The sequence below is a fragment of the Sceloporus occidentalis genome, unplaced genomic scaffold (assembly GCF_023333645.1).
Source record: "Sceloporus occidentalis isolate IW3139 unplaced genomic scaffold, rSceOcc1.0.p SCAF_3, whole genome shotgun sequence".
NCBI lineage: Eukaryota > Metazoa > Chordata > Lepidosauria > Squamata > Phrynosomatidae > Sceloporus > Sceloporus occidentalis.
In genome coordinates this window covers 38,360,799-38,386,212 of record NW_028316983.1, presented here as the reverse complement: position 1 = coordinate 38,386,212, position 25,414 = coordinate 38,360,799, and the positions used below count along the sequence as shown (strand labels likewise).

Here is a 25,414-nt window from a genome sequence, read left to right as displayed (position 1 = left end):
TGCTTCTGTATATGTGTGAAAGAATTTCCCTCCTTCAAAGATCCATGTGACTTTATGGTGATGTAGTCCAGGATTAAGGTTACAAACATAAACCCTTAGCACTTTCCTTCATTCTCATTTTGTATGAGGTGTACCCTAATATACTTATCTTCTTGTGTCTATCAAGGTATAAGGGGCGGAGGCTAGAAGGAGCAATACACAACGGGGACCTCTTTGGTCATCTCAACTCCTTCCTGTCTGGATTCCACTGAGAGTGGTTACACCCTTGCTGGCTGCCTGTTTTCTGCAACCAAGTCAGGCATCAGTTTGTGCGCAATTCTCAGACATGAACATCCATTTGAATTGTTCGTGCTGCCATTACTTAGACTTCCCAAGATTCAGTGCAAGAGCAAACAGGCTGTGAAGCCCCTTCCATGGAACTCTAGAGATGATATTCCCAAGCCTGTAACTCTGCTGCTCCTTGTCTGCCTTCTGAAGGTAGGAAAAGCTGTCCAATGTTGGGAAACAGCAGTAGTGGAAACCTCAATTGCACAGACTACAGCCAAGATTTTGTTGGGGAGATCAGCAAGGTGCTCCTCATGGTCATCTTGATCGTGGCCATCATTCTTGGAAACCTCTTGAGCCTCCTGGTCTTTCTCTGTGTCAAGCAATTCAGAACTTCTCAAGGCTACCTGAAGGCCTCTTTGGCTCTGGCTGACTTGGCAGTGGGGCTCATTGTAGTGCCTTACTCGGTTTACAGGGAGATGAACAGGTTGTCTTTCTGGATGGAACAAGAGACTGATCAGTCTGGCCAGCTGGCCTGCCTCATCATTGGTCCCATCTTTGCAGGCTGTGCTTTTGTCTCTATGATCACCATCTTTTTGCTTGCAGTGGAGAGGACCATAGCAGTGTTGAAGCCCCTGCAGAGGAAAGCAGTGATCACCAAGCGCAGGACTGTTTGGCTGATCATTGCCTCTTGGAGTACAGGCTTCTGCTTGGCAGTGATACCTTTCCTTTCCAACCCCGATATCACCTTGCAATACAATTCCTGCAGCAAGATGTGCATGTATTTCTTTCCTCCAGACAAGCTACCTGAATTCCGTTGGAATATCCTGCTGCTGTATCCTCTCTTTAATTTCACACTTTTGACTGGCACCCTTGCTGTCAATGCAGTCACCTTTGCTTCCCTCCACGTATACTGCAAGATGCGGAAGCAGCTGGGTGAAGAACCTCAGGGTGGCAACCAGCTTGCCTTCTCAGACATCACTGCTGCCAAGACCATCAGTCTCCTGACAATTGCCTTCTATATTTCCTTCTTGCCTGTTGGTATATTTCTGGTTGGATCTGTGGTGGGCTATCTGTGGTGTCAGTTTTCTTTTTATGCTTTCTGGATCCTTACTTCCAATAGCTGTTGGAACGTCGCCATCTATACTGTTTGGGACCCCAAGTTCCGGTGTGGGGTTCGAGAGCTGTTCAGCAAGCAGGTGCTGATATCTTCCTCCAAACCTCCCAGCCACTCCTTGGAAAGGCACAATTCTGCTCCTTCAAGTGTTGCAGTCCTCAAAGAAATGTTCTGCCCAGAGAGAATTTAGTAACCCTTGTGATTTCATCATTTTGTTTAGCAGTTGCTCTTATGTTGGTGCTTTACAACTATCTGTATGTTTATGTAAACATTCTGTGTTTGTAAATAGTTGTTCTCATATTCCAGTATTACACTGTTGTCGAGAAATTTCTTTCCAAAATGCTTGGAAAAATCCCTGCTCAGTATGCAAACCTCTACATATGATGAGAGCTGAGGGCATTTCTTCTTCTGTGTAAAATTTGTGAGATGGTTCTTTCTTGATCCAAGTCCAAGCATCACAGTGTATTGCAAAAACCAACCTAGCATATAGTTAGTGCTCATTATAAAACCATGATTATGTTTATGGTACATCAGTAAGCACCATAGAACATTTACACAAATGCTTTGTATGCATGATGCTTAGATGCTGATTCTTCAAAATGGGCAATTTCAGTTTTAACCAGATGTGGCATTTATGTGAGATAGCATTCTTCTTGCTAAAGGAGAAGAACAATTCTCTTTTAGTTTTAACCAGTATTGGAAATAATCTTAAACAGTGTGACTGTTTATGTACGACAATTTTAGTCACTGAACAGTGGATGTAATGCTCATTTTTAATGCACTGTTTGCAGTGTTGCAGAGCCACTGACATCCTCATTTTTGTAGGAAATTTGTCTCTAGGACACATCAATATATATATAAATTAAGGTTTAATCATCCTAACTTTGTATGTTCAGAAGTGAAATGGGGTTGAATGGGGGGGGGGGTGTAACCTCTCTGCATTAAACATGTTTGTATGAAAAGACATTGATGCTTTATAAGTAGGAAATGGTGAAAAACGGTGATGATTAAGCTGTTTGGTTGATTCAGTTTTGTTGACACTCTTCATTTACACAGCTTCTCTCACTCTGCAATACTGTTATGATTTCATGGTTGGCTAAAAAGGACTGTGGTATTTATTGCATAAGGTCATCTTGATAGCCAACACTACTCTGAATGTATTCAGTGAATATTAGTCTCCCATGATTAAACAACACCACAAAAATAATTATGATTTTGTTTGGGTAATCACCTTCAGAGCATCACCTGAATGAAGTTCATTCAGTTCATTTATGACCGTGTACTCTGCACTAAAAGTCTTTCACAAGAGAAAGCTTTAGAAAAAGCTGTTTTGTTCCTGCCATGTTGCAAGCAGGCTCCGTTCTGAGCTTCAAGAATTCTGTAAATGTAGAAGCACTGTTTTGTGCTGATTGTTGAATCACCTATCATTCTTCATCTGTACATGTATTTATAAATAAATGGATTTTCATAAGAAAACCATAAATCTCTGGTGATCTTCTAGCAGCAACTGATCATGTGTAGGTGACCTTAACCCTTCCAGTTTGGGGAAGGAAAGAAGAATTGATACTAAACCTTTGCAAGATTAATTTTGGAGTACAGCTCCCAGAATCCCTTAGCTGATTGGGATAACATGAGTCTGGACTCGAAAATATATTTCTAAACTCTGTAGAATACCAAAAGTGGTGTGCAGTGGTCTAAGAGAGAAGGATAATTTAGGCTGTGCTCCTCTACTATAAGCATACCTGGGATCAAGCCTCATTGAACTCAGTGGGATCTATCCTTGATTCGGGATGCACAGGATTGCACAGCTACATACTAAATTGGAGACATTAGCAATATGATTTCACAGCCATGTATAAATAAACTGACATATGTAGTGAGATTGTATTTGTATCTATTAATTTAAATGTGCCTCACATGTCAAAGCAGATGTGGTCCTTGTTCTTTGGTACCAGAGGTAGAACTAACAAGGAAAGAATAGGGATGGGTTCTTACACCAAAAGAAGAAAAAGAGCAGTTCAACATGTTTCAGCAAACATTTTATTCAAAATATAAAAAAGAGGATTGGGGGTGGGTGGGGTTGGACTGGGCTCCTGTAAAAAGACTTTGTAAGAAGGAGCTTAATTGTGAGAGACTTAACTGACGAATGGCTCTATTTATATCCTATCCACAATATTGTGGGATCTCAGTATAGCATATAAATAAAATGACATAACAAAATTTAACATTTCAAATTGAAAATAATAAAACAATTTAAACAGGCTAAGACTATATTAAACACTTTAACAAGTTAAAACAACTTGAAAGAAAGGAAACACTGGAAAGAAACAAACACTGGCACCATCCTAAGTTCCAAGGGAGAGCATTCCTAAAATGGGGCACACAACATGTCCTCCCACAATATATAGCATTGCTTCCACTAGTGACTACAGTCTTCAAGGCAAGGGTCAGCAATATGAGGGCAAGAGTGCTGCATTGTCTTCATTGGTTAGACTTCTTGTTTTTATTTGAATTGCATACTCTGTGTGGCTGGGTTTGATGCTTAATATATTATGCGTTCTGATATCACCACGGTCTGACCCTTGTGCCATCACCAGGTGGCAGCTCTACATCTCAGATTTGGCCTGCAACCTCAGGGCCTTGGTTAGTCCTGACCTGTGAACCTACTTCCATTTTGGGGCTGACTTCCTGTAGTTCAGGAGTCAAAAATCTTTGGTCCTCCAGATGTTTTGTATATGTGGAACTAGCCAACACAATAAATGGTAATAGATTGTCAGGAAATGTACCCCCCCCCCCAAAAAAAAAAAATATTGGAGTGCCATCCCTCTTGTAGTTTAAAGCCAGGAGGTGACTACACATGTAAGTCTTGATCATTTGCACATCTCAGTTCTTTCTTTTCTTTTCTTTTCTTTCTCTCTCTCTGTCTCTCTCTGTCTCTCTCAGATTGCTTGAATCTCAGGTTCTCAGCTCATGTTGCTTGCATCTAAAGGAAGAAATATATATAAAAGAGAAAGGTGACCAAGATGTCCAGAGAAGAGTAACAAAGATAATAAAAGATCAAAGCAATGTCATGTAGACGATGGGGCCACCCTCCTTTCTGCATCTCCAGAGTTAAGAACACAAACCAGTGGATTCAAATTAAAAGCAAAAGGATTTCATCTAAACATTACAAAGAACTTTTTAGTGTTAGAGCAGTTCAGCAGTGGAATAGGTGGCCTTAGTGGACTCTCCATCTTTGAAGATCTTTAAGCAGAGGTTGGATGGATATCTTTCAGAAGTGCTTTAAATGTAATTTAGATTGTAAGCCTGAGGGCAGGGAACCGTCTATTATCCCCTCTGTTGTAAGCTGCCCAGATTCCCAGTGATTGAGCAGCATATAAATAAATCCTATTATTATTATTATTATTATTATTATTATTATTATTATTATTTGTATATTCCTGCATAGCAGAGAATAGGACTACATGGACCTTGTGTTACACTGCAAGTCTAAGATTCTGGGATTCTATGGTTCTAAAAACCCTACTGGATCAAATAGCATGAAAGCCTATCAACCATGTTTTCCACAATGGCAAATCTATGCCAAGTGAGGAATCTTTGATCCTCTAGATGTACTTGGGAAACAGCTCTAAAAATTGCTTACCATTGGCCATGCTGGTTGGAGATATATGGTAAGCCAAAACATCTGGAAGATCAAGTGTTCCCCACCACTAGCCCATTAAATATGAATCTGAAAAACAGGACACAATGAACGAGACTACGTGTGAAAGGGATCTGGGAGTCAAAGTAGACCACAAATTGAACATGAGTCAACAGTGTGATGAGGCAGCTAACAAGGCCAATGCGATTTTAGGCTGTATCAATAGAAGTATAGTGTCTGGATCAAGGGAAGTAATAGTCCCACTCTATTCTGCTCTGGTCAGGCCCCACCTGGAATATTGTGTTCAGTTCTGGGCACCACAATTTAAAAAGGATGTTGAGAAACTGGAGTGTGTCCAAAGGAGGGCGACTAAAATGGTGAAGGGTCTGGAAACCATGCCCTATGAGGAAAGACTTAGGGAGCTGGGGATGTTTAGCCTGGAGAAGAGAAGGTTAAGAGGTGATATGACAGCCCTGTTTAAATACTTGAGGAGGGAGCAAGCTTTTCTGCTGCTCCAGAGAACAGGACCCAGAGCAATGGATGCAAGCTACAGGAAAAGAGATTCCACCTCAACATTAGGAGGAACTTCCTGACAGTAAGGGCTGTTTGACAGTGGAAGAAACTCCCTCAGAGTGTAGTTGTAACGGAGAGCACGCCCAGCTGACCAATCAGAAGGCAGCTGAAGACCAGCCAATCGCCTGTGGGCTGGAACGTTTGAAAATTCCGAACGGTCAGTTGGGGAGTCAGTTGGGACTCAGGCAGGAGAAAGTTCAGTTGGGGGTTGGAATGTTGAGGAGTTAGGACCTGGAATCCAGAGAAGAAGGGTTTTCAGAGGTTAGAGAAAGATGGTTAGGGGTAGAGTCTGAATGGGAAAAGGCTCCCTACCATTATACTGCCAGGGCTCTAGAAAAGAGAGTGCCTGGAGTAGAATATCCTGCGGGATAGTGTTAGTTAGGGGAACTGCTAGGTCCAGAGAGGGACTGGATTAGGTTGATGAGTCTAGGGAAGAGAGGCTCAGAATAGCCAAACTCTAACAGGGGGTTGTGGTTATATTAGATCATAAGAGATATTGTTAGCCTTGGGGGCGGAAATAGGAAAAGGAATTGTCTAAAAGGGATGCGAAAGTCCCAATACAGTGAAAGGAAAACTGGGGAAAAGAAGAATAAATATAACTAAGTAACCTGTGCCTGAACTAGAAGTTACATAATATCATTTAGTTCAAGAATAAAATGTCCAACTGTTCTGTTTAATAAAGTTTATATTTTGGTTTACATAAAAGCTTGTCAGTCATACATATCAGCTCCACGCTACTATATTAAATAAGGTGAACCTGCCAGAGGGAAGGCGGTTCATATTACGTAAATTGGTGGCAGCAATAAGGAAAGAAGGGTAACTGTTACATAATTGGTGGCAGCTGTGGGATAAGTAAAGCCCAAGCGCCTGCCATCTTTAAGTGGGGGTCCGTTACAGTAGTGGAGTCTCCTTCCTTAGAGGTCTTTAAACAGAGGCTGGATGGCCATCTATGGGGATGCTTTGATTTTGATTTCCTGCATGGCAGAGGGTTGGACTGGATGCCCTTTGCCGTCTCTTCCAACTCTATGATTCTATGATTCTACAATAACCTTCTTCTGTGTGTTTTTTATGGGTTTTTCGGGCTATGTGGCCATGTTCTAGAAAATTTGCTTCCTGACGTCTCACCAGGAAACGTCAGGAAGAAAATTTTCTAGAACATGGCCACATAGCCCAAAAAACCCACAAAAAAAAAACCATGGATGCTGGCCATGAAAGCCTTCGACTTCACATAACATTCTTCTGCTTGTGTTCCCTTGTGGCATGCTGTCTCTTATCCTAGATGCTATTGTATATACTCATGTATAAGTCTAGAAATTTTAGTCAAAAAATGATCTAAAAAACCTAGGTTGACTTATCCATGGTTCAATGTAAGTACTGTACTTTAACGCTTATCAAAAATGAAACCATGCCCTGGTGAAAAGTAAGAGCTTAATCTCTTCTCAGAGCACCTAAAAGAAGCATCACCTCACCCCACCCCCCACTATCTCATCCATTCAGCCTTTAGGATGCCTGTCAAAAATTTTAAAGATCTTTAGCATCATTTTTCTTTGCTTCATCCTTTAAATCCTTTGTTACATGCTGCTAAGGCCCCATTCCCACTGGCGGTGTTGCCCTGGAAGGAACTGGGCTGATTCGGGGGACCTCCTCCCGAATCTCTCCGTAAGCAAGTGCTCACTACAAATCAGGGGCATTTTAACCCGAATGCCCTCATGGGGAAATTGGGTTTAACGTGAAGGCGCCTGCTGTCAATCAAGCGATTGTCATAGGTGACGTTTGCAGCACTCATTGGGGCATCGGAAGTGTGTTTCCCCCCTTCTTTTTTTTAAAAGAGCCAGGCAAAAATGCACCAAAATGAGCACATTTTGTCAAATTTAAAAACCGTGTGTGTGTGTGTTGTGGGCATTTGGGTCAGTGCAGGTTATGATCTGCCCTTAGCTCCATTTTCAACCCCAAAATGCAAGCTAATGCATCCTGTATCCCCCACTCCTTGCCACCTCAGAATGCCTCTTACACTAATAATAATAATAATAATAATAATAATAATAAATTCCTCACCTAGGAAATGCCAGAAAAGGATGCGATTGCCATGCATTCTTTTTTGCTTTCAAAAGCAATTCAGGGCTACCCCCGAATTCCTTAGAGACAGTAGCAAAAACATGTATCAGTTTGCCAAATTGACAAGAGCAACATTGTGACATTCAAACTGTAGCATTCATTTGCAAAGGAAAAAAAGTTTTTTTGCAACGTGCTCTTTGCAACATTTTCCCTTTGCTGGAAGCGAGCAAATGAAAGGGAAAGGGAACAAGCAGCTAGTCACGTTCTATCCATGTATATATCTGCCTCAAGCAAAAAACATGCACATTTTTTGTCAAAAATAATTTAAAAAAAGGGGGAAGGTGCCTGATGGGAGCTCCGTTCATGCCCTGCCTCTGACCTGAACTGAACTGACCCTTTTCCTCCTGCTTACATTCTCTTCAGAGGAGGTTTGCCATTGCCTTCCACTGAGGCTGAGAGAGAGTGACCTGTCGGTTCCAACTAAAGTAGACCCATGGAATCAATTGGGAATCAAAGGGAAATGCAGCGCAGGCATTATGACTGTAGCATCCGCATATAACACAAATAATAATAATAATAATAATAATAATAATAATAATCCAGGAGCAAGAGGAAATGAAAGTAGCACAAGCAAGCACACAGACATGTCACCCAAAAAAATCATGCACATAGATTGTCAAAAATAAAAGAGGCTCCTTCTACAGCCTGATTTCTCTACATCCCTCCTCCGGCTTGGCCCCGCAGCCCAATTTCCCTTGGCAATCCTCCTCCTCCTCCTCCTCCTCCTCCTTCCTTCTGACCCTCCCCCCACTCTGAGCTGCCCTGGCTCCTTCATCCTCCTCCTCCTGCTCTGTTACAGAATGCCCTCCATGGCTCCCTTCTTCCCCCGGCTCCCTCCTCCTCCTCCTCCTCCTCCTCCTCCTCCTCCTCCTCCTCCTCCTCCTCCTCCGTCACTTTCTCCAGTCTCCCCCTGCCCTCCCTCTGACAGCCCTTTGCAGCCCCTGTCAGTCACCCCTGATTTCCCCTTTTAGCCTCCTCTCACCCTTTGCCTCCTGTCAGATTCCCTTTTTTGCACCCAGGCTCTTTCCTCCTTCTCCTCCTCCTCCTCCTCCTCCTCCTCCTCCTCCTCCTCCAATGAGGGGAGGGAATGCTCTGCCCTCTACCCGCCCTCTGACCTTAATCCCTCCCTGAATTTGCCCTGATCATGTTTGGGGGGCAAGTTCATATTTCGCAGAACCCGTTCCCCCCCCCCCCCCCAAAGATGGATTTTACCCCGAATCTGGATAGCCCACGCTAAAGGGCATTTCCTTGTGCATGCCTCGAAATGGATTGTGACAGAATCGGGCTTAATATGAACTTCACATGGAAGAATCGATTTCTCCTCTGAGTTAAAAGGTAGTCTGAATGGGCCCTCAGTTTTACCCTTGACTTATCCATGGGTCATATCAAAATCCATAATTTTGACCTTCAAACCTGCCCTCAATTTATAAATGAGGTTGATTTATTCTCGAGTATATATAGTAAATACAGTCAGCCCTCTGCATTCACAGATTCTTTGTTCATGGCTTCAACTATTCATGGCTTGAAAATATTTAAAAATATAAATTCCAAAAAGCATACTTTGATTTTGCCATTTTATATATGGGACACCATTTTACAGTGACATTGTATTTAATGGGACTTGAGCATCCACGGATTTTGGTACCCATGGGAAGGTCCTGGAACCAAACCCCAGCAACACCAAGGACCCACTGTATAGCTGTCAAGGGAAACATTAGCTGTTCACTTTATTTAAGTATGATTGTACTATCTTTGTGTGTATGTGCCATAATTTCTAGGAACATAAAGCAACTGCTGAGAAATTGTGCAAATCAAGAGTGGCAGATTGTGGTAGGTGGAGTTTTAAGCCAGGGGTAGGCAACCTGCGGCCCACGGGCCGAATGCGGCCTGGCAAGGCCTTGAGACCGGCCCCCACACATTCCTGCTGCCGATTGCTGCCGGAGCCTTTGGCCTCTCGCGTAAGGGCGTGGGGCCTTTGGCCTATCAGGAGGAGGTGGGCAAGGGGGGGCAAGCGGCAGGCAAGGGGGGCAATTGTATATAGAAGCCTCCAAAACATGCATTCATATTAACATTTTTTTAAAAATCAGCAATTTTTTTTGCTTCTTCTCCCCCCCCCCTTTTTTAAAGTGTCCTCCATTTGAAAATTTTGTCCTACATTTGTCCCGGGTTATTTATTTAATTAATTTTTAAAAAAAATATTTAATTATTTATTTTTTGGCTTCGGGCCCCCCAGTTGTCTGAGGGACAGCAACCCGGCCCCTGGCTCAAAAAGATTGCCTACTCCTGTTTTAAGCCTTCTATTTAACATTAAATAAATTGACTTGCTAGAGCAGAGAGAGAGAATCTTCCTGAATGATATCTGCCTGGTACAGATGAAGAAAAAAGATAACAAGCCAAATGTTCAATATGTGCATGTTATCCTTTGAAGTCTGGAAAACAAAGCTAAATTCTTCCAGCTGTTGATTTGGCTTTTTATTGTGAATTAATTAATGTTTTGAACTATTAGATCAAAGGTTCGGTCATTTCCAGACAGTCAGAGTACAGGACAATCAGCATTTGCTTAGAGGAGGTGTGATGATCCCTGAGGTCCAAGTAGCCAAACAGCAACCCTGTTCTTGGCCCTTAGCCCCAGCAGATCCTCAATTCCCCTAGTCTCCTGGGCCTCTGTTCCCGCTCCCTGCTGAGCTGAATGAGATCCTCTAGTCACACTGCCACCACCCAGTGAATCTATAATGGGACTTGCTAAGGACTTGCAGTTTCCTTCCCTTGCTAACCTAAGCAAGCAACAATCGAGCTAAGGCATGTGTATAGGAGTATAGAGATAGCAGATACTTTAAAAGAAAGTATTTATTCTAACAAGACAAAATAGAGCAATAGAGCATTCATGCAAGGCCTCCTTGCCTTGCAGGTACAGAATGCATAGTTACAACATGTTCATTTCAGGCAAGCCAAAAGAGAAACATAACAAAAGCCTAGGTGCTCTAACTAACACATTTCCTAAGCTACTCACACAGAGATGGGTTCTACTGTCCTTGATGGGTTTTAGATGCAAGGAGCTGGCCCCCATTGCCTAGCTCAATCCGCATCCCTTGAGCCTGCCCTCTTGGCATAGACCCAACATCTGGGCTCCACCAGGGACATAGCCAGGTTTTTAGGAATGGGGGGCGTCCAGACTAAGTGCCACCATTATAATGGGGCTTGGGTGTGGTGGCGCAGCAGCATGCACCATTCATTTTTCTAATGGAAGGGGGAGTCTGGACCCCAAGACTCCCCCCCTTGGCTACGTCCCTGGCTCCACAAGGCCACATGGGCCACATAGAGGAAAGACTCACAGCCACATAGACCACATCACGGAAATGACTCAGGCCACATGGTCTCAGAGGTCTTTTACATCCTCTGTTGGAAGATTCTTAAAACTCCCGGTCCTGCTCAACTGATTGGCCAGTTGGGCCTTAGGTCAGCTATGATATAAATCTCATTAGCATGTGATGTAAACTCTCATTAGCATGTACCCCCCCCCCCATCTTAACCCTTTGTTGTCTGAAAGAAGTCCTCAAATGGCCCAGCCGTTACTGGAGGATAGACAAAACTGCAATGCAAAAATGAAGATTGGGTTGAAGGGCAGAGACAACCATCACTGACATAGTGCTTTGAAAGCAGAGTGGTACAGTTAATAGGATCATAGTAGTGGTTTGAAGAGTTATGCTTATGACTGTTATGCTTATACCTGATTTTGTGGTTGTAGCAGCAGGTGTCCATTGCTGTGTATCCAGCTGATCGTAATGAAAGCCTGCAAAAAGGAAAACTCCTATGATGAATTGGAAAACCACAGAACTGCAAGCTTCTGGAGAAGGCAACTTTCATTCTGATGCACAGATATATAGATCTCAGACATACATGGAACAGGACCTTTGTGCTTCTTGGCCATTGCTCAATTCAGAGTCTGGAAGAAATCCAATATTTATAGGCTTGTGTAAAGTATGGCAAATACTAACGGGACAGATGTATTTGTGCAGTAAGCAGCAGATTGATTGCTAATTATTTTTAAAATTATTTTATTATAATTAAAAAGGCACAATTAACTTAAAAATCAAACATTATACATAAATATTTTCAACACTAGTTTGTCAATTCTAAGGCAGATATTCTCAAACTTTTTACCCTGGAGGAATTCTTGAAATCAGTTTCAGGTCTCACAGAACCCTAGCATAAAATTATTATATTTAACAGAAAAGTAAAGAGAAAACTTTATTTTTTCAATCTCAAACTCAGCAAACCTAGCCTCTGCTCTGTGGTGAAACCCTGCTCTATGGTGAAACAAATTTTCCAGCTCTATGGGGCTTTTCACTTGATTTGGGTGTGGAAACTGCCTTGGTCACCCTGTGAAATGACCTATGATCATGGACCCCAGAACAGGGGGAGGGGGGAATTCAAGCCTCCCCTGAAAAGATCAGGCAAAAGTGGACCACCAAGATTCCTATGTAATTGAGCTAACTCAGGAAATATCAACCTGTAGTGTACTAAATGGCCATGATTTTGCTATTGCTTTCATGGTACTCAGATTGTTATCACTTTGGGTTGGATGATGATGACAGTGATTGTTTGAATCTTGTGTTTTCATTGTTTTGTAAAAGTATATCTGTAAGTAGTCAAAATTTATAGCCTGCCGATGTTGAGCGCCACTCACCTTAAAAATAATTCCTGGCCCTGCCTATGCCAAGGAAGGGTGATCTTTTCAATTCTCTTGAACCTGTCAGTGGCTTTCATTATCAACTGACACAGTATCCTTTTGCAGAAACAGATTGAAGTAATCCATAGGGATACTGTACTGCTCCTACTTGGATGGCTGATTCCAGAAACCAGTGCTCCAACTTTATTATTTTTGTGCTCCCTGGAAGCTATACTATTTTCCTGGGCTCTAGCTTAGAATCTGTATGACTCTATTTTGTGGGAATTATATGGTCCACAGTCCACATGCAACCCAGGGGACTTCTACATGATCCTCGAGAGGCTCTTAGACTCTCCAACATTTGTCACTTTGGGGGGAAAAGATGCAGATTTGTAAACTGGATAAACCAGTTTGTATATGGATAAAGAAAAATAGGAAAGAAAACATTAACAGGCCAAAGTAGAACTAACTCTGTAATGGTCCAGATGGTCATATAATCTTCTTGTTAAATCTTGTCTCCCTTGCTGAATGATTATTAGCAACTGGTAAGATATTACTTGATATTAATATCTTTCCCCTCTTTCAAATGCTGTTGGGCTGGTATTGTTTCACATAGAGTCCCAAGCAGTTTGAATTTTTCTTGGTACAGTATTTCGGTTGTACTGAACATCAAGTTTCCTTCCTGCTAATTCCTTGTTCTGTCAGTCCATCTCAGCATGACCAGGAAAGTCTTTAACTAGGTTAGTCCAATGGTACCACCTAGTGTTCACTCAAGGCATAAACTAGGAACCCTTGGCTCTTTTGCAGTTTCTGTGAACGTTCCAGGACAAACATATGTATGTAGAAAGGGATCTGTAAGGTAGACAGCTTGAAGCCATTATGTGATTAAGTTACTGGTTGGTAGGTTGGTTAAATTAACGTGCAGTGCTTACCATCCTTGCATAGGATTTTCTTTTTTTTATTATTTTTTTTAACTTTATTTATGAAATTAAAAAAACAGTATACATACAATTCATTATATGGTTGCATACAGTACACATGATATAACATACATACATACATGCATACATACATAACTTGTTACAATATACTAACCCCTAACCTAAACCCTGACAAACAAACATAAACAAACATAAACACCTAAACATCTACTATAAAACATATAAAATTGACTTCCTGAAGTTTACTAATACACTCTTTCTTGTCTGTATATGAAAATTAAAGACAATTTAAGCATTCATCTTTCTTATCTTCCAAGGAACTGTCTTCCGCCTTTTGGATCAGAAATTTACATTTGCGATTAGTACAACTGAAACGCTTCCAAAAATCTGACTACAGAGATATGTATTTATAATAAAATAAACATTATATATTCAGAAAATTATATATAATTTCCCTTATTTCTTCATTTCCTCTGTTAAGAAGGTACATCTTCTAATATAAAATAGTGAAACAGAATATTAGTTCGCAAATGTTATCAATGCAATCCACATCTATATACAGTTTTAGCATAATTCAAACAATCTTTAATCTAATCTAAATCACATTTAATGTTTTTCTTTTTTTCCAGGAACTCAAGGAAGGGATTCCAGGTTGTTCTGCAGTTTCCCCATGATTTTCCTTGTGCCAAACAGGTAAGTTTGTCCATTTCTACCATATCTAACACCTTTAATATCCAATTGTTGCACTCTATTTTCTCCCTACTCTTCCAATTTGCGGCATAAACTAATCTTGATGCTGTAATTAAATAAAATAATAACTTCCCATATTTTTTATCTAAGTTATCATCAGATATCATTCCTAAAAGATAAACTTCTGGTTCTTGCCGAAATTTGTAGTCCACTATTTGCTGTATCCATTCGTGAATCTGTTTCCAAATTTTTTTAGCATGATTACAGTTCCACCAAAGGTGGAAGAAGGAACCAGGCGCTTCCCTACATTTCCAGCATTTAGGGTCATACCCTTTGTATATTTTTGCCAGCTTTGTTGGGGTCAGATACCAAGGAAATTGCATCTTATAGTAATTCTCCCTCAAAATATAACTAGTTGTGTACTTCATTCTTATCCTCCTTGCATAGGATTTTCAGGGCAACTTTCTTAAAGAAAAAAAAATGAATGCATGATAGAAAAGCAACAATCAATAAAGCAGGAGCATACAAATGTTGTTGTTGGTGGTGAATTTCATGCTTAAATTTGGGTCCCATCTCAAAAATATATCATTATATATATGCAAATATTCCAAAATCCAAAAAACTCCTCTAAAATCCAATGGTCCCAAGAATTTCAGATAAGGGAGACTCCACTTGTACTAACTGCCTTACCTTGAGACTGAACTGTGTGTTGCATTAATCCTACATTTTGAAAAGTATACTTGGCACTGGCTTCTTTCTTTTTCTTCTTCTTTCTTTCTTGGAAAAAACAACTGCACAAGGCCCTGGCCTGAATTATAACTATGGGTGCATGGTGTGTGGCTGTGTGTCAACATAGTCTTCTCTGTATAATTTTCCTGCTGTAAAATATCTACAGATGCTCTTTTTCCTGAAATTACTATTTGCAGATGATTACAGTGCACAGGTAGCAATAAATCAGCTGTTTAAACCTGTCACATTTACTCACAGCCAGTGTGCATTAAAAAGTTATGGAATAGGAGCTGTTGACATTATACATGCATCTAACTTTAAATTGTGATTTTCTTTTTTTTTAAAGCCATCCAAAGTGAAGAAGCCTCCAACTAGCACAGACATGTTGTCTATACAAAGCAAAAGTTATTGTTATGCTATTTCTGGAGTTGCTCTGGATGACTTCATAGATGTTCTTCACAATGCTATGATCCTGTGATTGTAACAAAAAGAATGTGAACTAATGAAGATGGCCAGACCTCATGGACAGCTCTGGCCTGTCCAGTCTAATGTTTATCAAATGTGCCAATGGGATTCCCCTTCTCTCTTCCTGGTTATGAGTGTGGATTGGCCAGGATGTACCTGGGCACATCCATTGTTGTATTGGGGCCAGGGCTCAAGGGGCTGAAATGAAGCACTGGGATCAGGAGCATACTTCCATGTAAACAAGCCTGTTGCAACACGAGGTTTTGGGGGTCGGTCTGTCTCTTGGCTTGGTTTCTGGCACTCATGAGGTAGACCATGAGATGGCTAGTGAAGCCAGAGAATGGGGTGCAGAGTCCAACTATCCAGAAACATCAAGGACTTCAAATCCCATCTGATCTATGAGTATGATTAGGAACATGTAGCAGTCAGTGGCATCAGGATTTTTGAAATGATTGTTCTCTGCACTTTCTGTCTGTGTCTGTAGGATAAGTTGCTCCTTCATGTAGTGATATCTTTTTGCTATAGAATTCCCATACTTGAAGCTTTTCTTTAAGGTACTCTGCCTCTCTTAAGCCCTTTTTCAGGTGTCTTAGCTTGGCTAGTTCTTCTCTGGGTTGGCAGGAAAGGTACCAGTGGAATTCCCCAGCCACACCCTGATGCATTGCTAATGTGGTGGTGGTGGTGGGGAGAATTCATTGGATGGTGGCAGTAAGTTCTTTAAATAAAAGGTGGTCTCAAGGTGTCCCATCCAGCTCAGCAAAAGGGGAGGGGGGCGGCCTGCAGAAAAACATCACAGGGTCTCAGTGGCTGTGTACTCTTTGCTGCTGTTGGTGACATGTAGACACTTCTTGTACCGGACAAGAAGAGGATGTGTGTGTATATCTCTCTCCCTGGCTGTCTGTTTTACTGCCTAGCCCAGTCTCATTTCACAGCTTCAGAGAAAATGGAGAGATGTGTCAGGATTGCTGTTTCTGAGACTTTGGTTTTGGCCATATCACCTGTGGCCTTGACAGGGGGCTATTCAGGGCCACTCACTGTCCTAGGCTGAAAAGGTAGCATGCATCCACACAGCATCATTATGGCACTTTGATACCACTTTAACAGGCATGGTTCTCACATGAAGAATCCTGAGATTTGTAGGTTTGTGAAGTACTTAGAATTCTCTGCCAGAGTTCTGATGTTGTAGGCAAGAGGATTCCAAGTGCTCCTTTCTAAACTACAGAACCCAGGATTCTAAAGGCTGGAGCCATGGCACTTAAAATGGTATCAAACTGCTATAATGGTGCAGGGTAGATGAACACCAGGTGCATGTGCACAAAGCAGACTCAGTTTTTGGAACTGCTCCACGGCCACAACTGGGCTACCATAATCCAATTGCCTGTGAATCTCTAGTACTGATAATGTCATCTGCCACCTCCTTAAGGCAACTTCCTTAGAACTCCTTTCGTGACTTTATGAGACAGACAGAGACAGAGAATTTTTAAAATCACAGTATATTGTTATCTTGTTACTAATATTATGCAAAGCATTTTGTGAGTAGCTTGGTCTTGAATGGAGAGTTAAAATCCATTCATTTTACAAAAGACCTCCTAGCAAGACTTCATCACAACTGAAAACTGTTAGAAGTCCATTTTGACACTCCTTAAGTATGTGCCTATGAAGATTGTTAGATGAGCATTTGCACTTTAGAAATTCCCAAATTATGACTATACAACTGGGCATATCTCTGAATTAAAGCAAGCACCTCTCCACTAAAAAAGTAAGCCAGGATTTCTTTCTCTTCCTCTTGTAAGGCATATGCTAAAGTAGAAATCCATAGTTTTTGTAGTTTGATCAAATACTTAGCAAGTAAGGGAGATCAATATTACTCTGGAAGTGTACCTAGCTGGCAAGAGACATCTGCCTTTTGATGGGGCAGCAGTATCTCTTGGGGTCTTACACTGTGATTTCCCATCAGTGTTCAAGTTATATATCTGTTCAATGTTAAAATATTAACAAATTCTGCAAGCCTCTAGTGACCTCATACAAAGGAAACCAAAATCCTGGGTAAACATTTGCACCGCTGGAGTTCTTAGTACTGAGAAAATTAGAGTGTGAACTTGTACAGTATGTTTATCGTTTTAGTTCATTCAACTGGTTTAAAGATTCCTGGCCCAAGGTTTTTTTCCCATCTGCAGCAAAAGACAAAATGCCCTCCCCTCCATGTATTGCACTCAACTGCATTGGCAGTTATACCTCAGTTCTAAGATTCCCAGATCTCAAGGCCTGATCTTGAGTCTCAGAGCCTGAACACTATTTTTGGTTCTCAGGTGATAGTGCTACCTTGAAAAGTGTGTGTGTGTATTTTCTGATTTGTTAGATTCAGGGTTTTTTTTTTATATGAATGACGTCTTTTGTGCAACTGTGGTTGATGCACAATGTAGCATGTTTAGTAGCATCACCAGGTGCTACCTCCTATGATGTCAAATGGGATCATTCCTAGTAGGTTAGTTTATGAAGCTGCAGAACAGGCTAGATGGCACATACTATTCAGTTTCCCAAAAGAAAGCAATGGTAAGTGGGCTCAACAAGTGTTGTTCCTGCTACTTGAAAGCATATGTTGTTGGAAGTGGCTGCCTCACTCTGCTTAATGGATCCACACACCATATGATGATGAGGAAATGATTCATTGATATTTACCACAGGAACTCATGAAGGTCTCCATTTATGTCATTAAGGGCTGGTTTAAACATTCAGTTACCTGAACTGAAGGGTTCATAGAATCATAGAATCATAGAATCGTAGAGCTGGAAGAGACTGCAAGGGCCATCCAGTCCAACCCCCTGCCATGCAGGAAATCACAATCAAAGCATTCCCGACAGATGGCCGTCCAGCCTCTGTTTGAAGACCTCTAAGGAAGGAGACTCCACTACACTCCGAGGGAGTTTGTTCCACTGTCAAACAGCCCTTACTGTCAGGAAGTTCCTCCTAGGGCCCATTCACATTACCTTTTAACCCGGTTTTGAAACCGATTCTTCCACGTGAAGTTCATATTGGGCCCGATTCTGTCATAATCCATGTCGAGGCTTGCACAAGGAAATGCCCCTTAGCGTGGGCTACCCACGTTCAGGCTAAAATCCATCTTTTCTGGAAAGACCTGGGTTCCGCAAAATATGAATTTGCCCTCGATCATGATCGGGGCAAATTCAGGGAGGGATTAAGGTCAGAGGTCAGGCAGAAGTCAGAGCATTCCCTCCTCTCATCCGAGGGGAGGAGGAGGAGGAGGAAAGAGCCGAAGGAAAAAGGGGGATCTGGAGGCAAGGGGTGACAGGAGGCAAAAAGGGGGTGACTCACAGGGTCAATTCAGGGCAGGTCAGGGGGCCACAGCAAGCCAAGCCTCTGCTCTCCAGGAGGGACTTTTTCCCTTTGGTTTTTATTTTTTTAAATTATTTTTGGCAAAAAATGTGCATGTTTTGGCATAGATATATAGATATATAGATAGAATGTGAGCAGGAGGAAGGGTCAATTCAGGGCAGGTCGGGGGGGGGGGGGGCAGAGCAAGCCAAGCCTCTGCTATCCATCAGGGACCTTTTCCCTTTGATATTTATTTTTTATTATTATTTTTCTCTGTCTATGCACATATTTTTTGCAATAGATATATAGATATATAGATAGAACGTGAGCAGGAGGAAGGGTCAAGTCAGGGCAGGTCGGGGGGGGGGCAGAGCAAGCCAAGCCTCTGCTATCCATCAGGGACCTTTTCCCTTTGATTTTGATTTTTTTATTATTATTTTTCTCTCTCTATGCACATATTTTTTGCAATAGATATATAGATATATAGATATATAGATAGAACTTGAGCAGGAGGAAGGGTCAGTTCAGGGCAGGTGGGGGGGGGGCAGAGCAAGCCAAGCCTCTGCTATCCATCAGGGACCTTTTCCCTTTGATTTTTATTTTTTATTATTATTTTTCTCTGTCTATGCGCATATTTTTTGCAATGGGTAGATCTATATTTAGATCTGGCTTCCTCAGGAGCCCTTTGCAAGAAGAGTACTTTGCAAAAACCTTTTTTTCCTTTGGAATGAAAGCTGCAATGCAAATGAATGCGCCAATGAGAATGTTACAATGTTTCTCTTACCAGTTTGGCAAATTGGCAAATTGATACAGCTTTTGCTACTGTCTCTAAAGAATTCAGGGGTAGCCTAGGGAAAGAAAAAAAATGCACCCTTTTCTGGCATTCCGAGGTGAGGAATTATTATTATTATTATTATTATTACTAATAGCAATAAAATTTATTCGGTCTTTGACCAATATATATATATATATATATATATATATATATATATATATAATTATTACCTGTGTATGTGGCATTCTGGGGTGGCAAGGGAGTGGGATACAGGATACAGAGATGGCACTAGCTTGCATTTTGGGGTTGAAAATGGGGCCAAGGGCAGATCTCCTCCACTGACCCAAATGCCCACAACACACACACACACACACACACACACACACCAGAGGTTTTTAAATTTGACAAGTGGTGCCTGGTCCTTTAAAAAAAAGGAGGGGTGGGAAGCACACTTCCGATTGCCCAATGAGTGCTGCAAACGTCACCTATGACCATCGCGGAACTAATTTGATTGACAGCCAGGCACCTTCACCTTAAAGCCGATTTCTCCCAAGACGGCATTCAGGTTAAAATGCCCCTGATTGGTAGTCAGCACTTGCTTCTGGAGGGATCCGGGGAGGGAAAGACCAAAGCTTCCCAGTTCCTTCCAGCGCAAAGGTGCCAGTGAGAATGGCCCCCTAATGTTGAGGTGGAATCTCTTTTCCTGGAGCTTGCATCCATTGCTCCGGGTCCTTGTCTCTGGAGCAGCAGAGAACAAGCTTGCTCCCTCATCAATATGACATCCCTTCAAATATTTAAACAGGGCTATCATATCACCTCTTAACCTTCTCTTCTCCAGGCTAAACATCCGCAGCTCCCTAAGTAATTCCTCTTAGGGCATGGTTTCCAGACCTTTCACCATTTTAGTCGCCCTCCTTTGGACACACTCCAGTTTCTCAATGTCCTTTTTTAATTGTGGTGCCCAGAACTGGACACAGTATTCAAGGTGGGGCCTGACCAGAGCAGAATAGAGTGGCACTATTACTTCCCTTGATCTAGACACTATACTTCTATGGTTCATTTTTAGGTGACAGTTTGTACAACACAGGGATAGCTCAATTAACAAAACCTCTGACAAATGCAAGAGTGGTCCATGTCAAAAAAATCTCCTGTTTAGAAAATCTTTTTATCTCTACCCAGCCCCTTTCCCTTCTCATCCTCTGTGTATCTGGAATTTTTAAAGCAGCATCATCATTTGGAAGATGGTGAAGAAGGGCTGGAGAAACTCAGAATTTCAGTATTGGGTTACAGCAGCATGTCTAGACTAAAAATGTTTTGTGTGCCTGCCTACAACAGACAAAATAAACAACAACTGCCACCAGGATCCCTTACTGAACATGCATGAACAGCAGAACAGAGAAAACAAGGAAATAGGCAAACCAGCCTCTCTAGCAACCTCCAGCATGCTAAAGAAACATAAAAGTTATGTGTGGCCACCAAAATTGAAATAATAAGAAAAGTAGAGGCTGGTGAAAGAAATATCATCCCTGGATTCCTTTTGGAAGGAGCCTTGAAGCGGTCTCTAGAAATTAATATACACACACACACACACACACACACACACACACAGTATTTATGTATGTATGTATGTATGTATGTATATTATTTATGAAAGGCTTATATGATCACTGGCTGTTTCATTTCACATGTGTATATTGTTAGATTTGGAGAAAAGGTTTGGTGAAACATGTTTTGAAATGTTCTTATTTATATGGTATAGGAACACATCCTTATTCTTGCCATGTTTCTTCTGCCTCTGGTAGCCAACATTCTGTCAAAGAAACAATGTCCAGGAACACATCTACTGTGTCATTTGAACTATACCTGTAATGTAATAAAGAAGTGTTATACACTTAATGTCAATTTCACTTACTGTTGAGAGGTAGCACTGGTTTAAATGATATGGTTGCTCATCATAGTGGCTCTATGTTGGTATTCATAGTTGCTGATAAAACTCCCTTGTGGAGAATCTTAAAAACATATGAGCTAAGGTTTTGTAATTAAGATGTGATAAGCTGCAATAACTGTGATAACTTCCTACCCATAACAGTCAATATGGAAATTCATAGGCTGTGATATATAAAATGGGGGTGAAGGAAATGTTTTGTGGGACAAATGAAGCCCAATGAAGCATTTTGCACCTTAAAGCCACCAGACATCAATTATTATTTTTTTTTTTAAAAAATAACAGCTGAATCTTAGGCCCCCAAATACTGACAAATCACTTAAACAGCTACATTTGGCTCATCGCCCCACCACCACCATTGTCCCCACAATCTGGAAAAACTACAAAGGGCAGCTGTTTATACACCAAACCAGAGAACCAGAAGTGATGTGATGTCACTCTGGGAACGGTGTAGTTTAAAATGGGGTATGCCCCCCTCAATACGAAATGTTCCCTGTTGTATTACATTTACCCACATCTGATATAAAATGACCATCCCACTCTGCTCAAAAGATCCCCCACAGATTCAGCACAGTTACAAATTATTGCCAAAAATAAATATTTTGTTCATGCTTGATTAATCCACTACTAGTATTTCAGAAGAAGATGTTCAGAGTTAGAAGGAAGACACACTTGACTACATATGTTTCACAGTGGAGATTAAAAACGGAACCATTAATATTTAGCATCCTCTCACTTTTTAGATTTATGTGATGGGATCTCTAATTTTTCTGAACCCATAATCAGGAAGAGATATGTTAAACCCCAAACTAAATTTTAATTCCTTGAAAAAGAACGATTCAGCTACATAGCATATGGAATTTTTTCCTGGTTTTTCCTAAAACAAAACAAAATAAAACAGTCTTGTCAAAAGGGCTGTCATCACCTGGCAAAAACTGCATTTAAAAAAACCCAAAACCAGTCATTGAATTGGTACTGAACTCAATAGCTCAGACTGCATCTACACTGCAGAATTTATGCACTCTGGCACCATTTTAACTGCCATGTCTCAGTGCAATGGAATTCTGGGATTTGTGGTTTTGTGAGCTATTTAGCTTTCTCTGTGCGAGAGCTCTGGTGCCTCAACAAACTACAAATCCCAGAATTCCATAGGATGGAGCCATGACAGTAAAGCTCTGTCAAAACTGTGAAGATTATCGCATTGGGGTTAAAACGTCCCCCAGCGCATTCTAACGGGGGTGAGCACGGAGAGTGACGGGAACACGATGGGGCCCAGAATGCTATTTTACCGCACAACGGAATGCCGCCGTTGCCACCTGGTGTTCCCATTGCATTCCCATCGAGTTCCAGGGGACACCATCATCCCCTGGAACTCAATGAGAACATGATGGGAATGCCTGGAAGTGACGGCGGCATTCCGCTGTGCGGTAAAATAGCGTTCTGGGCTCCATCGTGTTCCCATCACTCTCCGTGCTTGCCTCCATTAGAACGCACCGTGGAATGTTTTAACCCCGGTGCGATAATCTTCTGTGTTAAGTGTGGCAGCAGCCTTGGTGCAACCCCCTGAAAATGATGAATCAGTAACCCGTGCCAAGGAAAGGAAGGGGAATTGCTTTCATTAGTTCTTCTCAATTGCCACCTCATGGTTTAATCTTTTGTACTGGTTGCCATTTTTTCCCTATCATTTGCTGACTCAAACATTCAGTTCCATCACACTTGTGCATACCAATTTGGCTAAGCAAAAACGATCCTCTAGGAAGAGACAAGGAAGTGAGTACAGTTCAATAGAAAAGGTGTGTAGGGGAAAGTTTGCATCTCAAGTCCTTTTCTGTTTGGTTCTACTCAAGCATTTTAACAGTTGTCTAGCCACAGTTCTCATACTGACACACATGACCATTTGAATTATTCATACCACTGTATTGTAGATTTGCATGTCCAGAGATTTAGTGCAGGGGCAAACAGTCTGTAAAGCCCCTTCCAATTAACACTGGAATTGATATCCTAAGCCTGTAACTCTTCTGCTCCTTGTCTGTGTCTGAAGGAAAGAGAAGCTGGCCAATGTTGGGAAATAGCAGTAGCAGAAGTCCCAATTGCACAGACTATAGCCAGGATTTTGCTGGAGAGGTCAGCAAGGTGTTCCTCATGGTCATTATGATAGTGGCCATCATTCTTGGAAATCTCTTGAGCCTCTTGGTCTTTCTCCATGTCAAGCAATTCAGAACTTCTCAAGGCTACCTGAAGACCTCTATGGCCCTGTCTGATTTGGTAATGGGACTCGTAGTGCCTTACTCAGTTTACAGGGAGGTGAGCAGGTTGTCATCCCGGATGGAAGAAGAGGGCGATCAATCTGGCCAGCTGGCCTGCTTCATCATTGGCCCTATCTTTACAGGCTGCACTTTTGTCTCCAACACCACCACCTTTTTGCTTTCAGTAGAGAGGACCATAGCAGTGTTGAAGCCCCTGCAGAGGAAAGCAGTGATCACCAAACGCAGGACCATTTGGTTTATTATCGCCTCTTGGGCCACAAGTTTCTGCTTAGCAGTGATACCTCTCCTTTCCAACCCCGGTGTTACCTTGCAGTACAATTTCTGCAGCAAGATATGCATGTATTTCTTTCCTCCAGACAAGCTACCTGAATCCCGTTGGAATGTCCTGCTTCTGCATCCTCTGTTTGATTTTGCCCTGTTGACTGGCACCTTTGCTATCAATGCAGTCACCTTTGCTTCCCTGCACCGTTACAGCAAGATGCGGAAGCAACTAGCTGAAGAACCTCAGGGTGGCCACCGGCTCTCCTTCTCAGACATCACTGCTGCCAAGACCATTGGCCTCCTGACTTTTGCTTACTTCATTTCCTTCTTACCTGTTGGTATATTTGCAGTGGGGTATGTGGTGGGATACTCTTGGTGTCAGTTTTCCTTTTATGCTTTCTGGATCCTCATTTCCAATGGCTGTTCAGATGTGGCCATCAATAGTGTTTGGGACCCCAAGTTCCGGCATGGGGTTCGAGAGCTGTTCAGCAAGTAAGTGTTGATAGGGGCTTCTCACTGCCTTGGCTGCTTACTCAAGTAGCACAATTCTGCCCTGAAAGGTATGATGCAGTTCATTTCTACCATTTTGCCAGGAATCATTGCTGCGATTGCAATTGAATGGTTAGTTGTATTTTTCTGGGTTTTAGTTGTTATTGTCATATTCTATTGTTTGTATGCAGTGTTTCTGTTCTTTACACACACATCTCTTTTAGAAATATGTCATTCTCTTACAATAAATTGTAAATACATTATATAATTTTTGACTATGAAATTTAACAAATAACAATATGACACTACAAGAGAATGATGTAAATTTACAAATGAAATTTTAATATGAAGCTGTCAACTCTTCTGAACAGTGAGCTCACACTGAAATGCCAAAAACTGTGCTGCTTATTTCACTATCTAAACAATATGCATTTTTCTCTCAAGATGATGTTGACAGCTTGAACTTCTATTTTGTTGATAGACCTTTCTAGAAAGTATTTACAAAAGATTGGGGTATACTGTACTGGTAAATATTTTCACACTGTTTGATCCTCTGATATGACTACTTTAACTTTTAAAGAGAATTGTAATATTGATTGTGTCAAATTATCCTGATGACTAATGTTGTTCTGAATGTATTCAGTGAAGACATTTCCCTTTATTAAAGAACACCACAAAATAATGGTTATTGTTTCAATTAACATTTTAAATGGATTACTTCAGTGAAAAGATGTACTAATCTGCTTTACAACAAAACATTTAGCACCAAAACTCTTGAACAATTTTGTATTAGCTAGATTTGAAACTTGAAGCTGGGGCAAAAGCTATCTATTGTGCTCTAAGCCTTTTGCACACTCTAATGCAGTTCAGTGGGGGTACATGTCAAATATAAGTACATATAAAGTTATACACAACGAGACTTCAAATGATGGAGTTGAAGTTGACAATGAATAGCTGATAGGATGGGCACCATGGTTTTGACTGCTATTTCAGGTGCACAGCAGCCGTGGAAAAGACAAAAACATTTTGGGAATCATTAGGGAAAGAATCAATATAAACTGCAGTTGTCATAATCATAGGCTGGGAAATTTCATTTTTAGACTAAGAACTTTCTGAATCCCAAAGCCAGCGAACTGCACTT

General features: G+C 41.4%; 2 protein-coding genes and 1 long non-coding RNA gene across 3 annotated transcripts; 2 read left to right on the top strand and 1 right to left on the bottom strand.

Annotated features, from left to right (window-relative positions):
• Window positions 1-494: 494 nt before the first annotated feature.
• LOC149315774 (trace amine-associated receptor 13c-like) lies at window positions 495-1,612 on the top strand. Its single transcript, XM_089518541.1, has one exon. The coding sequence runs from the start codon at window positions 495-497 to the stop codon at window positions 1,569-1,571; it is 1,077 nt and encodes a 358-aa protein (XP_089374667.1). The 3' UTR covers window positions 1,572-1,612.
• A 2,597-nt stretch (window positions 1,613-4,209) lies between these two features.
• On the bottom strand, window positions 4,210-5,563 carry LOC149315773 (uncharacterized). The gene is made up of 3 exons (XR_016280683.1): window positions 5,507-5,563; window positions 5,025-5,111; window positions 4,210-4,364 (listed from the first exon to the last, which is right to left on the bottom strand). It is a non-coding gene; the product is annotated as an uncharacterized LOC149315773 (long non-coding RNA).
• A 5,905-nt stretch (window positions 5,564-11,468) lies between these two features.
• Window positions 11,469-24,440, top strand: LOC149315772 (beta-2 adrenergic receptor-like). Its single transcript, XM_089518539.1, has 3 exons — window positions 11,469-11,724; window positions 13,949-14,012; window positions 23,298-24,440. The coding sequence occupies exon 3, from the start codon at window positions 23,315-23,317 to the stop codon at window positions 24,278-24,280; it is 966 nt and encodes a 321-aa protein (XP_089374665.1). The 5' UTR covers window positions 11,469-11,724; window positions 13,949-14,012; window positions 23,298-23,314; the 3' UTR covers window positions 24,281-24,440.
• Window positions 24,441-25,414: the final 974 nt, after the last annotated feature.